The sequence below is a fragment of the Cyrtonyx montezumae genome, unplaced genomic scaffold (assembly GCF_038088225.1).
Source record: "Cyrtonyx montezumae isolate F1298 unplaced genomic scaffold, pur_monq_1.0 scaffold_19, whole genome shotgun sequence".
NCBI classification, from domain to species: domain Eukaryota; kingdom Metazoa; phylum Chordata; class Aves; order Galliformes; family Odontophoridae; genus Cyrtonyx; species Cyrtonyx montezumae.
Genome location: NW_027071925.1, coordinates 2,733,022 through 2,747,602, shown reverse-complemented (window position 1 = coordinate 2,747,602; position 14,581 = coordinate 2,733,022). Strand labels below are relative to the sequence as shown.

Here is a 14,581-nt window from a genome sequence, read left to right as displayed (position 1 = left end):
CAAGTTGTGCTAGTAGGAGCAGATTCACGCCAGGACATCAGGAATACAAGAACACACACTGAATAAATAAAAAAAAAGCCAAAATAAAAAAGAAAGAAAAAAAAGCTAAGAAAACTTAGGTAAAGAGACCACATTCAAAGAGTTGCCCTAAACATTACATCCTAGTATTAGTTTTCAGCTGATCTTTTTAGCATCTGTCAGTGATTACCCGTACTTCTGGGTGAGGCTTCAAAGCAATGCTACCCAGCTCTTTCTGCACCATTCCCTAAGAAGTCACAGCATGCAACAACTTTCTCATATCCACACACCACAAGGAACCTGAGAGGATTTGGGCCTCAGTCTACAGTTCTGAGACCAACAGAACTTTATTACAAAAGAGAGAAGTGGGGGAAAATGGCTAAGTCTTCAATATGTTTTTCACAGATCTTCCTAAGCAGCCAAAAGGGCAATAACAAAACTTTTTTTTCCCCTTCCATCACAACTTTCCTCCTTTTCTTCTAACAAATGCCCCAATTCAGCAGAGGCCTAAAGAAGTGCTTATGTTTACAAACTCTCTAGAAATAGGATCTGTTCATATACAAAAACAAACTGAAAACAAAGAGGAAAAACAAATTTGGAGGAAAAAAGGTAAGTTTTTTCCCCCACTTTTAAAGATTATAATTTAAAGCTCTGCTGAAGCCATTACACAAAGGTTTTTGTCACTACACAAAAATCACTCTTTATGTGATAGCTGCAAACCACTGTGTTTTGGTTTCCCAGAAGAAAAAAAAAACAAAAAACTTGTGCAGACCTCCTTTAGCAACTGGCTCCAGCTGCAGAAAACTAAACCAGATAACCAGACCAAGATAGTCACTAGAAATATTACCTTAATAATAGAAAATGTGTCAGCTGTATTGCAGAAGTCAATTAAAGTGCTAGCAAAAGCATTAATAGGATAGAAAACTCTCAGACAATTTCCCCAAATCTGCTATCTCCTCTTGACCTAAAAATGCTTTTACAATCTCAAAGTTCTCCTTGGAAGTAAGAGAATGTAAAAAGTAAGAGGATGCTACTCACCCCTCCACCTGATCCTCCCAAGGACAGTCCCCTCTCTGCTATTCTGCAAGCAAAACAACCTCAGATGAGAATTGATTGTAATATCATCATTTAAAACATACAACTTTCCAGTAAGAGTTATTTACTGCATCAGATATAACCCAATCAAGTAGAAAAGTCACATTTTATGTGAAACCCTGGAATTATGCACTTTGTCATGAAAATAAAGTATCTTCATTGCAGAACATTTCTGAGTGAGTAGTCTCCTTCCATACAAGACCATAAACACCTCCACTAAAAAAAAAAAATCAAAATCAACAATCCTGTCCGTGAGATTCAACCTGGCCAAAGTTAAACATAAGCAAAACAAGCAAAATACAAAAAAAACCCACAGATTTTCTAATTGCAGAGTTTGACTGTGCTCTGCTATTTGATTAGAACTGATTACTCCATGCTCAGAGAATTGGATCATAGCTACCCAGAAAGTAACTTAGCTGAAAGGAGATTTATGTTTGGTTTTATTGTTGAAGGTCAGTTGGAACAAAAGGACAAAATTGTTCAAAACTTACTTAATTCAAAGAGCTCTATTTTCTTTTTTTTTTTCCCCTATAACCCACAAGTCCCACATAGCTATGCAGACTCGGTATGAAAGAGCCTTCACTTCAGTAGTAGTACAAAATAGCTTCAAATATAGAGAGACACACACAAGTTCAATGCTTTAATCAGTTCAAATCACCTTCTTTCATATTGCAAGCTTTCTGCTACACCTGATATACACTGCTCTCTGTCAGCACAGCATACAGACACTTAAAAAGGAAAATTACCTACGGATTTTTTCTGCTTCCTCTCTGGTGATCACTGCATCAGTCACACCTCTTCCACACCTCCTGGGAGTGCACCCTGAAACAAAAGAAAAGACCATCGTTCCAGAAAGGTTCCAACCAAATCTCCAGGGATGTCCTCCTGCTCCCCTTTCAGATTAACGGTCAGAAATGGGAGCCCCCAGGATATTTTAGAAAAATCCCAGTGTAGGACTAAGGCAGACTTACTGATGCTCCTGTGCATAACTAGCACTTGGAGCCAGAGAAGATGCTCCCTGGCTCATCCAGCTATGCTGAAGACATCTGTATATGCACACATAAGAGACAGATGGAAAGAAGGGCAAAATTACTGCATCTAAGTGCAGCAGGAAAAACAAACGTTCTTAATTATAAAACTGGTCTCTGCTAGGAAGAGGATCTTTGATGATTTCCCCTTATTTGCTCTGTTTTATCCTTCAGATAGGCAAGGTGAGAGCCAGGGAGTTCAGAAGAGCTGCATGGATCCCTTCATCTCAGGCTAACAGTTCAAAATGAGGCAGCATTTCTACCAACTAAACCACTTAATTATAAAGATATAATATCAAATATCTGCAAAGTTTTTCTTAACAGCATAGGCAAGCCTTCAAATCATGGACAGAGATCTGGTACATACCATCCACAAAAGGGAGAGTCAAAAGAGGGCAAACAGCATTCTGAATGACATGTCTCTACAAACAGATCTCGAAGGGCAGCTTTTGATAATGGACCTTGCATAAAAAAAGCACTTGGTTAAAAGCATCTGGACCTACAATAAAAGAACTCACTTTAAATCCACTGCAGCGTAACCTAGCATTTATTACTAAAAGATCACAGAAAAGGGTCAGCATGAGTGAAGATATATATGAAGATGAGTGAAGAATATATGAAATTTATTTTAAAACTACAAGTCTGGTGCACAGCAGTCTTTGGGCAAGAACAAGAAATAAGATCTGAGTCACTACAGACCTTGAGATGTTGCATTAGACACTTTCCTGAGGAAACTCCATTTATGGGTGTAAAGTGAAGGAAAAGTCTGAAGGAAGGCATTTTGTGACATTTGCCAACACATTTCTCTGTTGCTGAGCTGAGCTCCTCTTCAAAGAGGATTTGTTCTGCAGAACAAAGGAGAGGAGACAAAGCTGTGCTGCAAGAGGAAAAGAATTCCATTCATCCGTGCAAGGCAAGAGTCTGCCTGCTCTGATCAAAAGCAAATGATGATAACAATGAGCACTGAGCAAGAAAAAGAAATGTTGCCACAGCACAAGTGCTCTGTTGGACATTATGCTGGAGTACTGGATGTGCCTTGGCTGCTTCAAGCACACTACAAAACCCTGCACTTACAGCACCACATCAAGAAGAGAGAAAAGCCATGAGAAGGAGACGCAGGTGAAAAAGTTGAGTGTTGACAACAACGTGCCAACAGAGCACACTTCTTGCTTACAAAAAGTCACTTATTTGACACGTTTAAACTGGAGGCACCAAGGGCACCTCCAGCAAGCACCCAAGAACCCAACTATTCTGAAAAGTAACTTCTCCTAAATCTCTGGAGTAAAAACATAACCCACTTGATTTCCTACCTCCATCTGCCTGCAACCACCCAAACAATTCTGACTGCTTTCTGACTACCAGCAACAATTCACCGAGGTCAGTTCCAGACTCAAATTCCAGGAAGCACATGCTGAATTTACTTGAAGATGACCTATGAAAGCAGCAGGTAGAAATGTTAGAGGTTATGCTGGGAACCACCCGTACCACAAGGCCAGCACAGAACCCAACATTATAACAAAAATGAACCAAAACCACTTCTCCCCAAGCTCACTTTTCTCCTCTTGACACAGTGAACAAAAGGACAGAAGCAAAACCATTACCTTCTGTTCTTCAGAAACAGGAGTGCTTCTGGGAGAGGAAAAAAACACTTAAAAATGCAAAAATTCTGTCAGCAACCTTTTTTGCACATTTGGTAACAGCACTTTACAATGCAGTACCAGCCTCAAAGGTGCAGGATTTGGCTGACAAGGGCTTTCTAGGTAGAAAAGTTGTAGTAAGTTATGAATTTGGGAGGGGAGAGGGGGAAGAGAGGCAGAGTTCTGTGCCATGTTTGAGTTGAACCGTAACTATCCCTTCTGCAGTCAGAAAGGTAGGACAATGTTTTCATGGAAATCCTACATCTTTTCTGTCTCTTAAGCACTCACCATTTGCCAATTAAATTCTCCAAGCATTGAAAATACTATATTGCTTTGTAGCATATAATCCAGCAGTCACGAACAGCAGCAAGTAGCAGCCAGCAAACACTGCCAACTATTTCTCATCTGCCCTAAAATAAAATGGTACACAGCCCATAAAGGCTTCATCATATGCAGCAGCAAATTAAAAATTAGCTCTTCATTTTTGAATGCCAGGCTGAGAAGCATTTCAGAAGCTGAATGACAAGGATAAGACATCTCTGCCTCCACACTAGCAAATGCTCATCAAGAGTGAGGCAAATGGCTGAGGCAGTAACAGCTTCCATCAGTTCAGCACTCAGAGATGCACAGAACCAGATAAAAAAGGAAGCAATTTGGGTTGCCAGACTGAAAACACAAGACACCTCGTTAAGAACCACAAGATCCATTCACCAAAGACGTGCAGAATAATTACTATCAATCACAAATCTCACACCATGTATTCCTCACCTTATCTAACATTCTGTGAGCATAGAAATGTCAACAAGTTCGTAAGGCACAAGTTTAGAAACCTGCAGTATACTTTTTATTATTATTATTCTGTTACAAAACAGCATTAAAAAAGACTGAGATAACAGACTGACACAGAAATGAGATTCTAAGACTCAGGAGAAAGCACAGCAGAGAAAATCAATGACACTGACTTGACTGATAGAAACAAAAGAAGGGAATGACCTTCCTTTTGCCACTGAAGAGGACTCTGGTACATGAAAGGCAAAGAACATTCTTAGAGATATGGGAAAGCATATGTTCAAGGAGATGTGGAACAAGGAAATTCAGAGTCCAATACTCCACAGCAACGATCTAAACAGAATCTTCTTTGTATGACTCCCCAGAAAAGACACAAAGACTTGTGATTTCAGAAGAGACTCGTGCTCTACAATTCTGGCTGCAAACAACAGGACTTACCCTTTTGGAAAGGCTGGTATTGGAGTCAGGATTTAGCAAAACTAGTTTTTACAGAGGACAAGTGCTACATTGCTACGCTAAGAAAAGTGGCAAAGACAATGCTGGAAGCAGAAGGTATTCTGAAAGAAACAGCTTTTCCAACATGAGAAGAAAAACAAAAAGAGTCCAGCATGAATTCAGGCAGGCAACAGCAGCAAGGTATGAACACTGGATGCAAACTACAGAAGGACTACAACAGTCTGGGTTGCTGAACATAATTTCAGCATTAAGAAATCTTTGTCTAAGAAACCACTGCACATGGGAGCACTGAAGAATAAGAGCATACTCATGAGAAAACAAGCTAGCATTGCAGAGTACCCAGTAGCTTCTGCAAAACTGCCTAGCAAACAAAATCACTCACTTATCTAATAAGCTGCTCAGCTCTGGATGCAGGAGCTGTATTCTTCCAATCAGGGTAAAGGAGGAACAAACCAAATGCTGCAAAACATATTCAGCATACAGAAAACAGAACGTAACAGGATCCAGGAGCTATATCCCAGCTTTGCTTATTCTTGAAAGAGATACACTGCCAAGACCTGTCAGGAATCATCCCGAAAAGAGATGGGCTGGACAGTCCAGTGTAACATCAGAAATCCTGGTGTTGGACCCCACTGCTAAGACTGCTTCTCATATCTGCTGACCTAACCTCTGGGAAAGGATCTCATAGCATCAGCAGTTGCAGATGCTTTGTACCCTGACACAGTATGCCAGCACACACAGAACTACACAGCTTCATCAGACACGCTGGAAGCCACAGCAGTTTAAGTAGCTAACCATATCTCAAGAGGGCAGAAACAGCTCAAATCTGGTTGCAGGTGTAAGAATGCAGTTGTGCCTCTGCTCACTGGACCCATATCTTCTGCAAACATCATCAGTTGAGCACTTGGTCTCTGACACATCGCATTTTCTATCTGTATGAAGTGAGTCTTCTGCTGAGCAGTACTACGGAAGTAACACCAACCACTGCTACCTACTGAAGCAAACCAGATGCTGAGCTGGACTGGTTCAAGCAGGGGCATAAGTATAAAGCTCATCTGAACTGTGAAAACCTTACAGCTGAGCACCAGACTCCTGTGGACAACGCGAGAGAGGTGGAACAAAAAGAGAGATGGAACAAAAGCTCTTCAGTGATAAAAAGCTGTTTCCAACGCAGCTGAATCCAGTTTGGCAGAGAGCAGCAGTGGGGTTCAGCCTCCCAAGCTCCGGCACCCGCTCGGCAGGGCGTGCAGCAGGCGGCTCACGGGCACTCTCTGGTGGGCACCGAGCGAATGCAATCACGCTGAATAAAAGCACTCAAGGTGACTGACTCCCCCCATGTGCCTCTGTGCTGGAGGTTTGATGCCAACAGCCATTTGATACGCAGTCAAGAGAGGGCACACTTGCTCCCCCCACAGCACGAGAACACAGAATGCATCCATTCATTCATCAGTCGAGATATCCTTGAAGTTCCTTCTCCATGCTGAGGAATGGCTGCTGGGGCTCCCAATACCACAAATCCCCAGCTCAGAACATTCCTAACAAACCAGAGATGGGGCTACGTAGAGTTCTGGTGAGTTTTCTTGTTTGTTTTTTTTGATAAATCAAAGCCCTGGTAGCAGAATGCAGACGGATTCAACCCCAGTTCAGTCTTTAAGTACCAATTCTGCAGCAACACTGGCTGCACACATTTCTCTGGCCTTGAAACTACAGAAGTACAGCCAGCAGCCATTCCTCCTTACAGTAACTACAGGAAGTTAAAACTAAACACATGCATTCTCACACTCAGAATCAAAGTCTTCCTACTGAGGAAGCTCTCTTGTGAGGAGATTCCTGACAGTGCTTTGCTTGGCCTTCAGAATATCCGGGATGAATTCTCCAAAATCCTACCAACTGAGCACTAGCAAAGCCTTTTTTGACCACAGGCTGTGCATTATCTTCTGCCTTGTTACCAACCTCTTGTCCAACAGCACCAGGACCAGGTAGTTACCCCCTCCACCCACTATCCTTCGGGCAGCACAACCAGGCTGCAAGCTGATGACCACTTCCCACCAGAACCAGCACTGGAAGAGCTGTTCTGCTCCAAGCAGCTTGCTCCTGCTCCTACATCCCTCCAGCTTTGTGTCAACAAGCTTTTGTCAGCCACGTAATGAACCAGATCAGGCAATGAATGTCTAACAGCTAAAGAGAAACCCAATGTGGCTAATAGCTTTCAAGAAAAGGGCAGCTGTGGCAGCGAGGAACTCAGTTTAGCAGGCACGGTGGGGCAGACTGATGGTTGGACTGGACAATCTTAGAGATCTTTTCCAACCTTAATGATTCTATGATTCAAAATCAGGAAATACTGGTGTGGGTTTTTTTTGTTTGTTTGTTTTTTGGATGGAATAATTCAACGCACAGCTAGACTCCCAGGCAGGCTGAAACAAGGGCCGAGCAGCCTTTCAGCAGGAGGAACCGTGAAGGGATTCTTCATAAAGTTTGCAGATCTGGAAGAGAACATCAGCACAGCTCACCTGCTGCAGTGCTAACGGGGCTCCCACTGCTCTCCGGGGCAGCAGAAGGGAACACGGTGCTTGTGTGGCAGAAGCCACCACGGAGCAGGCCTGCAGCAGGCAGGGCAGCTTTTACACACACCTCATTACGCGAGCATTACCAGCACTGCGTGACCCGCGCTCCGTCCCCAAATACCTTCAAACCTCTGATAGCCGTCGTAGTCCCCGGAGCACGGCACCTCCACGAACACATCGAGCAGCGTGTCCCCGCGCCGGGCCAACGCCTCAACGACGCCGTCCTCAGCGCTCCGCGAGCTCCACGCCAGGAAACCGCCGGCGGCCGCCACGAGAGCGGCGGACACGCAGCACGCCGACAGCAGCCGCCCGCTCCGCTCCTCCTGAGGGCCCGCGGTGCTCCGTGCGCTGCGGGGAGCGGCACAGCCGTCACTCCGTCACTTGCTCCCCGCCATCCCGCCCTCCCGCCCGCCCGGTACCTGCCGCCCCGCCGCCGCCGCCGCGCCGCCGCCATGACCGCCCCGGCAGAGCGATGCGCTCGGCGCGCCGCGCTCGGACTGCCGGGGGAGCGCGCGGGGAGGAGCGATAGCGGCCGGAGCTGTGGAGCGCGATGCGGCAGCGCCTGGTGCACCTGGACCTGAAGGGCGCTCCGCCCCGCGCCGCGTACCTGGCTGAGGTGAGGGGACAACGGGGCTTGAAGCGCTCGGCCCCGCCCGGCCCGCGCCCACCGCCCGCTGCCGCCCCGCAGGTGCTGCCGCTGCTGCGCGCTATGGGCGCCACGGGACTGCTGCTGGAGTACGAGGACGCGTTTCCCTACGCGGGGCCGCTGGAGGCGCTGAGAGCGCCGCACGCCTATAGGTAACAGCGGGGAGGGGACGGCGGGCACGGCGCTCAGCGCGGCCCTCACCGCCCCCTCCCACCGCAGCCGCACGGAGCTCATAGAGCTGCTGGGCCGCGCCGCAGCGCTGGGGTTGGAGGTGGTGCCGCTGGTGCAGAGCTTCGGGCACATGGAGGTGAGCGGCCCCCGCCCGCCCCGCCCTGCCCCGCCCTGCCCCGCCCTGCCCCGCCCTGCCCCGCCCTGCCCGCAGCCGCGCCGCCACGGGTTCGTATCGCCGCAGTTCGCGCTGAAGCACAAAGAGTTCGCGCATCTCCGCGAGGTGAAGGTGTTCCCCAACGCCCTCAACCCGCACAAGGAGGAGGGGCGGGCGCTGGTCCGAGCCATGATCGACCGCGTCATGGAGCTGCACCGGGACCTCAGGTGGTTCCACATCGGCTGCGATGAGGTGAGGGGTGGGACCGCGTCCCCCAGGGCCGCATCCCCACAGTCAGCCCGTGCCACTGCATGACCGCTCTTTCTGAGAAGGAACTTTTCCTGATATCCAACCTGACCCTGCCCTGCTGCAGCTTGAGGCCATCACCTCTCATCCTATTGCTGTTCCCTGGGAGCAGAGGCCGACCCCCACCTCAGCACGACCTCCTGCCAGGGAGATGCAGAGAGCAATAAGGTCTCCCTGATCCTCCTCTTCTCCAGACCGCCCCATCCCAGTTCCCTCAGCCACTGCCCATAAGACTTGTGCAGTTTGAGGACGAGACCCCGAGTTCCTCAGAGCTCCGTAAAGCCGCCCCTCTCTCTGACTCATTGTGAGCACCTTAACTGCACTGATTCCAGCTCAGCAGTTTGAATCCTGTTGTGGGGGACCTAATGGCAAGGTTAGATAGTGACCTGTGAGATTTTATAAAGTAGAATTTGCAGACAATAAACATATTTTAAGTTCAAAACTGTTCTAAATTATTTTATGAGTTTCATTATCTTATGAGTTTAAATGCATATCGATCTTAATGGGCCAAGATCCACAATATACATAGGACTGAGTATGCTGGGACAACCTTTGGATGTGCTCCCATGTCACTTCTGGATTTTGTGTAGAAATTATGTCCTTCCCCAGGAGAGGAACCTCACTTCATTTAATTCAGGACCATATGGTTGCTAGTTTTCTTGAACTAAGACTGGCAAGAGCTGCTCCGGAGACAAATCTTCCAAAGACAAATACAGCATGCCTTAGTTACTCCTGAGGTATTTCCTCTAGAAGACATCCTTTATGTGATGTATTTAGCCAGATCTCCTGCAGATTGATACTTGCAATGTCTCCAGCACTGAGAGGCACTTTGAAATCTGTCTGCTTAATGTGTTACATCTGTGCAATAGTTTGTGAATATTGTGAGATTCCATGACAGTGTACCAGATTTGTTCCCCCTATTCCTACACAGGAAGCTAGGCTTATTTGCTTGATGTTTCAGGTCTACTACCTCGGTGAAGGAGAGGAGTCCAAGCAGTGGCTGCAGCAACAAGGGAACACACCAGAGAAGCTGTGTTTATTCCATATAAAAGCAGTTGCAAGTTATGTGGCTTCGTCTTACCCCACTGTGACTCCCATCATGTGGGATGACATGCTGAGAGGGATCAGCGAGGAAACGTTGGCAGGTGTGTGACCTGTGATGGAGTGAGTCATTTGGTAGCACTCAAAAGTGTTCACACATTCAGTTGAAACAGATCTGCTATCAGCTGAAAAGCAATATAGAACAATCTGAGAATAGTTGAGATATAGTCCATTAGACTGAGAAGTACAATCCTTGGCAATGCTACAGACTTTCTTTTTGTCCATGAGCAAGTCTCAGTGTACACACTTCAGTTTTCTATCTGGTAATACACAGGCAGTGAAGTCGTTGCACAGTGATCACCAAAAATTCCACTTTCTTCACCCATTAAAAATAAAACAACAAACTGCAGTCTTATTCTAAACTTCTCCACTTCTCACCACCTTCTGATGTTATTTGTTAATTTATGCAGTATCTGGTTTCCACAGTGCAGATACAGAAGAAGCTCTGCTCTGTATCTTTGAAATTTCTGTTGATCACAGCACAATTAGTGATGAACTCCAATTCTGAATTGTCACATGCCTTGTATGTTGAAAAATATGCAGCTATATGCAACTACTACTAAAACCAGGAAGGTTCTAATGTAGGTGAAGTCTCACATTTTTCCATGTTACATGTTTGCTTAGAACAGATTCAGACATTATCATGAAGAGCTGTACAGCTCCTCCAGCATTGATGGACCTACTCGTAGTTTTCATGGTGGGGAATTGTACCCCCAAAATCCAGATAGGACTCCTGCAATTTCCACAAAAGCAGCACAGCATCTAGCTTAGTGCAGTCAAACACCACAGCCATTAATGGACTAAAAGTAAAATGAGATGCAGTTGAAGTACTCCATTTTTGCACAATTTACTGCAACTTGTTGAGGAGTCAGAGATTCTAATGTTTAAAACTAGTCAGAGAGTTATTACAAAGGGAAGCTAAATTTGTGTCTTCGTTATGGGCTCCTTGAAAAGCTAAGTTCTGTGCAGGCAACCCCTAACCTGAAGGGGATTACTTCCTTTGAATTTAGCTGAAGTCTTTCACGTACCATTTGCAGCTCCACAGTTCAAGCAGGCAGATAAGTTAATAGATTCACACCCATGACATGTCAACCTGCATGGCTAAGTCCTGACCAGGCTGAAAATGCACATGTGCACTTGAACTGTATGTGGAGAATTCAGTGACAAGGCATAGTTCACATGACTAACACGTGCTTAGTTCTCACCTTTAAGTGCCTGTTTTCTGTTACTTAAGAGTAACTCTGCTCCTTTCAGAATCTGGGGTCCCACAGCTGGTACAGCCTATGATATGGGACTATGCAGCAGACCTGGATGTGGAGAGCAAAGGTTTGTACTTCTCTTAGCTGCCTGGAAGTGCTCCCTTACCTGACTGTTGTCCTCTTAAGCTTTCTTTAGAAGTTTCCAATGCGTCCCATTTGGGGAAAAACAACAAAAGTCTGATCAGTGCTCATCCTTGAAAGGGGAAAAAAGAAAGTGTTACACAAGTGGAGAAGATGGAGTGCAGCCCTGATTATATGAGAACTCTTGTGAACTACTCCTTCAAGGCAGCAGACATCCTCCAGTGAAAGAACAGCAGCTAAAATTTTAGACAAGTGGAGATTTACCCTCCTTATTAACTTGTATGATGCATTTGATACATGTATATTACCTTATTATATTATGTATATTCAGTGGAAACACCCCAGCTGCTTCCCAGCAGACCTTACAGCTCCCAGTCTAACAGAAACCTTCAGAGTGCAGAGTTCTTGTTGAGTGGAGCACCACGGGCATGGCTGAGAAGCAGAGAAAAATGTGTCCTATAGGTATTCTTCTGTGTCTTATTGCAGTGCTTCTTATAGAGAAGTATCACAGATGTGGCTTCTCCAAGGTGTGGTTCGCTAGTGCTTTTAAAGGAGCTACAGGAGTGAATCAGTCTCTGACACTCATTGGCCACCATTTGAAAAACCACCTTCAGTGGCTGCAAGTGGCAGGCAGTATTCCTGCTGACGTGCTGCAAGGTATCGCGCTCACTGGCTGGCAGAGGTAAGTAACATCTTTTCACATGAAGCACGCTTCCACCCAGGCCTCCCTAAGGAACTTAGAGGTTTAGAAAGGAACATGGCAACACTGGAATCCTTCCTATCAGTTACTGCTCAGCTTCATCCAACTACTATGTCTAATTAGTGAATGTTTTCTTTTTTTTAGGTATGATCACTTCTCCGTTTTGTGTGAGCTTTTCCCCGTGGCAATTCCATCGTTGGCTGTATGTCTGCAGGCACTAGAGAATGGTACAATGACAACTTTATTCTCTCTGAGCTAAAGCCTAACACAGCAGTGAAATGCCCTTGCCTTAAGGTTAGCACAGGCTTATTACATTTTGAGGTGGTTTCTCTATCTGATGGTGATCCAAATTACAAACAGGAGATGATGCATCTCACCTGCCTGCAGTGTGGGAGCAGGGAAGCCTCTCAGCCTACACATTTAAAAATAGCCATAGCAGTCCAATCATGTTATGTTTTAATCTGTAAATCACCACAAAGCTCATCACATACTGGAGAAAAAGATAAGAATTGCTTTCTTGGTAATTAAGTGAGACTAATGATATTTAGATGTCATTTATGTGTAAAAGTTAATAAGTTTTAAGAGAATGGATTAATGTAGGAAGTAAAGCGTCCTATAAAAAACCTGCTGTACTTTCTGGCTTCTTCAGAGGCTGGAATTTTTAGAGGCCAATCAGATTTTTATTTTTGTCTTTCTGCATTTATTCTCAAAACATTAAAACACAACCTGCTTATGCTTAACTAAGACTAAAAGCATTACGTGCCCTGAATGGAAAGCTCATAACTAGGAAGGGCTTTACATTGCACAAGAAGCCTCGTGAAAGACTACTCCCTCCAACCCCCTTGTTCTGCTTCTGTTTTAACTTAAAAAACAAACCTCTTCATCCAAAGAGAACTGGTAAGCTGAGGCTGAGTGCTTGAGAAAAACCCTCTTTTTGAGGGCTTTTGTTATGTAGGGTCCTTTGTCTTATTTCTGATGTCTTCCACCTAGGTGGCTATTCTGAAAAGGTTAAAGAAAATGTGGAAAAGCTCCTGGGCATGTCCAACCTGGAATTGGATACTTTCATGAGGTAAAATGCCAGTTGCTGGACTCAGATGCTTCGCAGTGCACGGTAAGAGCAGAAACTAACGATCTCTTTGGACAGCACAAGTACAGGGACCTTTCCTGGCAGCAATATTCTTACCCTTGTGACACAAGTTAGCTTCTACCTCAAGTCATCAGTGGACGAACTTCTTGAAAGGAACAGGTACTAAGGTTTACATTGATTTTTCTGCCTGAAGGAGCGTGGGGGCATTTAGAAATGGGACATATGTGCAAGGAACTCCAACAAGTTACTTAAGCATTAAGATCTACATTTCAGGCATTGCACACTATGTACTGTCACCTCAGCAGAACTTTGTATTTGAAGTGTTTCAGCTGAATTCCTAAACAGTTTGTGCTATCTTACTTAGGTAATCAGATTCTTTGTTGAATTAGAACTTAAAGTGAATATTTTTAATTGTATGATTACCAAGAAATGAACTTTAAATGAAGCTTAAATTGCAACAGGTGATCAAATGCTGTTGTCTGCCACAAAGTCTTCTACAAGCCAGTACCAAAGATATGTAGTCTTAAATTTACTTACTCCTTAGTCATTCTCTCCATCTGTGAGGTGAAGCTCAATCACTGCTCTCTGTCTACAAATACACTGCTGCTGTTTCAAAGGCTGTCCATTACTATCGTACGTTTTCAGATATGTCACAGGCTGGTTCAGTCCCTACCACAGAAAAAGGAAGATAATTCATCCCACAATAATTCATCACTTCCAGCCAGATGCAATAAGGTAACACCACCTATTTTACATAACAGAGGAAGAAGTCTGTCATTTTTTGTGCTTATTTTTATGTGCCTTCTGTTGAATGACTTTATTGAATACATGTGCAAAGTCTTTGGAAAACCCTCCCTTGTACGCTGAGTTCCTCCTGCATATTCAACGTTACAAGCCTCAGTGTGGGCAGGTACCAGGGCCAGGATCCAGGCAGGGCTTGGGGTAAAGCCAGTCCCCTTCCCCTGTCACTGTGTGTGCTTTTCAGAACTCATCCTAGGTTCTGTGACAGTTAAATAGTTAACTTCTTTTTTGCTGTGATACAGCAAATGTTCAGCCAAGTCTGCTGCTGATGATTAAAAGTCAGAACTAAATTCCCAGTTAATCTCTTTCTGGGTTTTGGTTGCAATTGAAAAAGCCTAGGGAATTTTTTTAAATACTCACATTTCTACACTTCAATCACCTGCAAATGTGATTTTCTCCTTTCTTCCTTGATTTTGGTTAGTCTTCTGTCCAAGTGGAATGCTGTGGTGCAAGACCTCCAAGCAGCCATGGAGCAGGTCTTCCACAAGTGTACCATAGAGGAGTGGATGGAGGAGAACGTCCACCCCAGCCTCGAAAAACTGCAGCAAGTGGTGGATGATTTAGATAAAGCAATAAAAGCACAAAGTTAGGCATGTTCCAATTAGTCTGTCTTATTCAGTGGGAAACGTGGCTAGTGGTTGTGTGCAAGTAGTCACGGTTTGTCATCTTAAGAGCTGAAACAACGACT

The 14,581-nt window shown here is 45.0% G+C and overlaps 2 protein-coding genes across 2 annotated transcripts in view; one reads left to right on the top strand and one right to left on the bottom strand.

Moving 5' to 3' along the window:
- Window positions 1-8,042, bottom strand: part of OGFOD3 (2-oxoglutarate and iron dependent oxygenase domain containing 3) — a 33,039-nt gene extending 24,997 nt beyond the window's left edge. The window contains exons 1-4 of the mRNA XM_065735187.1: window positions 8,007-8,042; window positions 7,709-7,935; window positions 1,860-1,935; window positions 1,057-1,099 (exon numbers count right to left, since the gene is read on the bottom strand). Of these exons, the coding sequence (XP_065591259.1) occupies window positions 1,057-1,099; window positions 1,860-1,935; window positions 7,709-7,935; window positions 8,007-8,041 (381 nt within the window). The 5' untranslated portion in view covers window position 8,042. The remainder of the gene's footprint in view (window positions 1-1,056; window positions 1,100-1,859; window positions 1,936-7,708; window positions 7,936-8,006) is intronic.
- Window positions 8,043-8,059: 17 nt separating this feature from the next.
- HEXD (hexosaminidase D) lies at window positions 8,060-14,494 on the top strand. Its single transcript, XM_065735173.1, is given in 12 exon segments — window positions 8,060-8,203; window positions 8,276-8,385; window positions 8,453-8,540; window positions 8,646-8,810; window positions 9,826-10,009; window positions 11,220-11,291; window positions 11,792-11,987; window positions 12,150-12,232; window positions 12,996-13,074; window positions 13,150-13,251; window positions 13,738-13,827; window positions 14,315-14,494. Coding segments are annotated over 12 exon segments (1,482 nt in total). The 3' UTR covers window positions 14,484-14,494.
- Window positions 14,495-14,581: the final 87 nt, after the last annotated feature.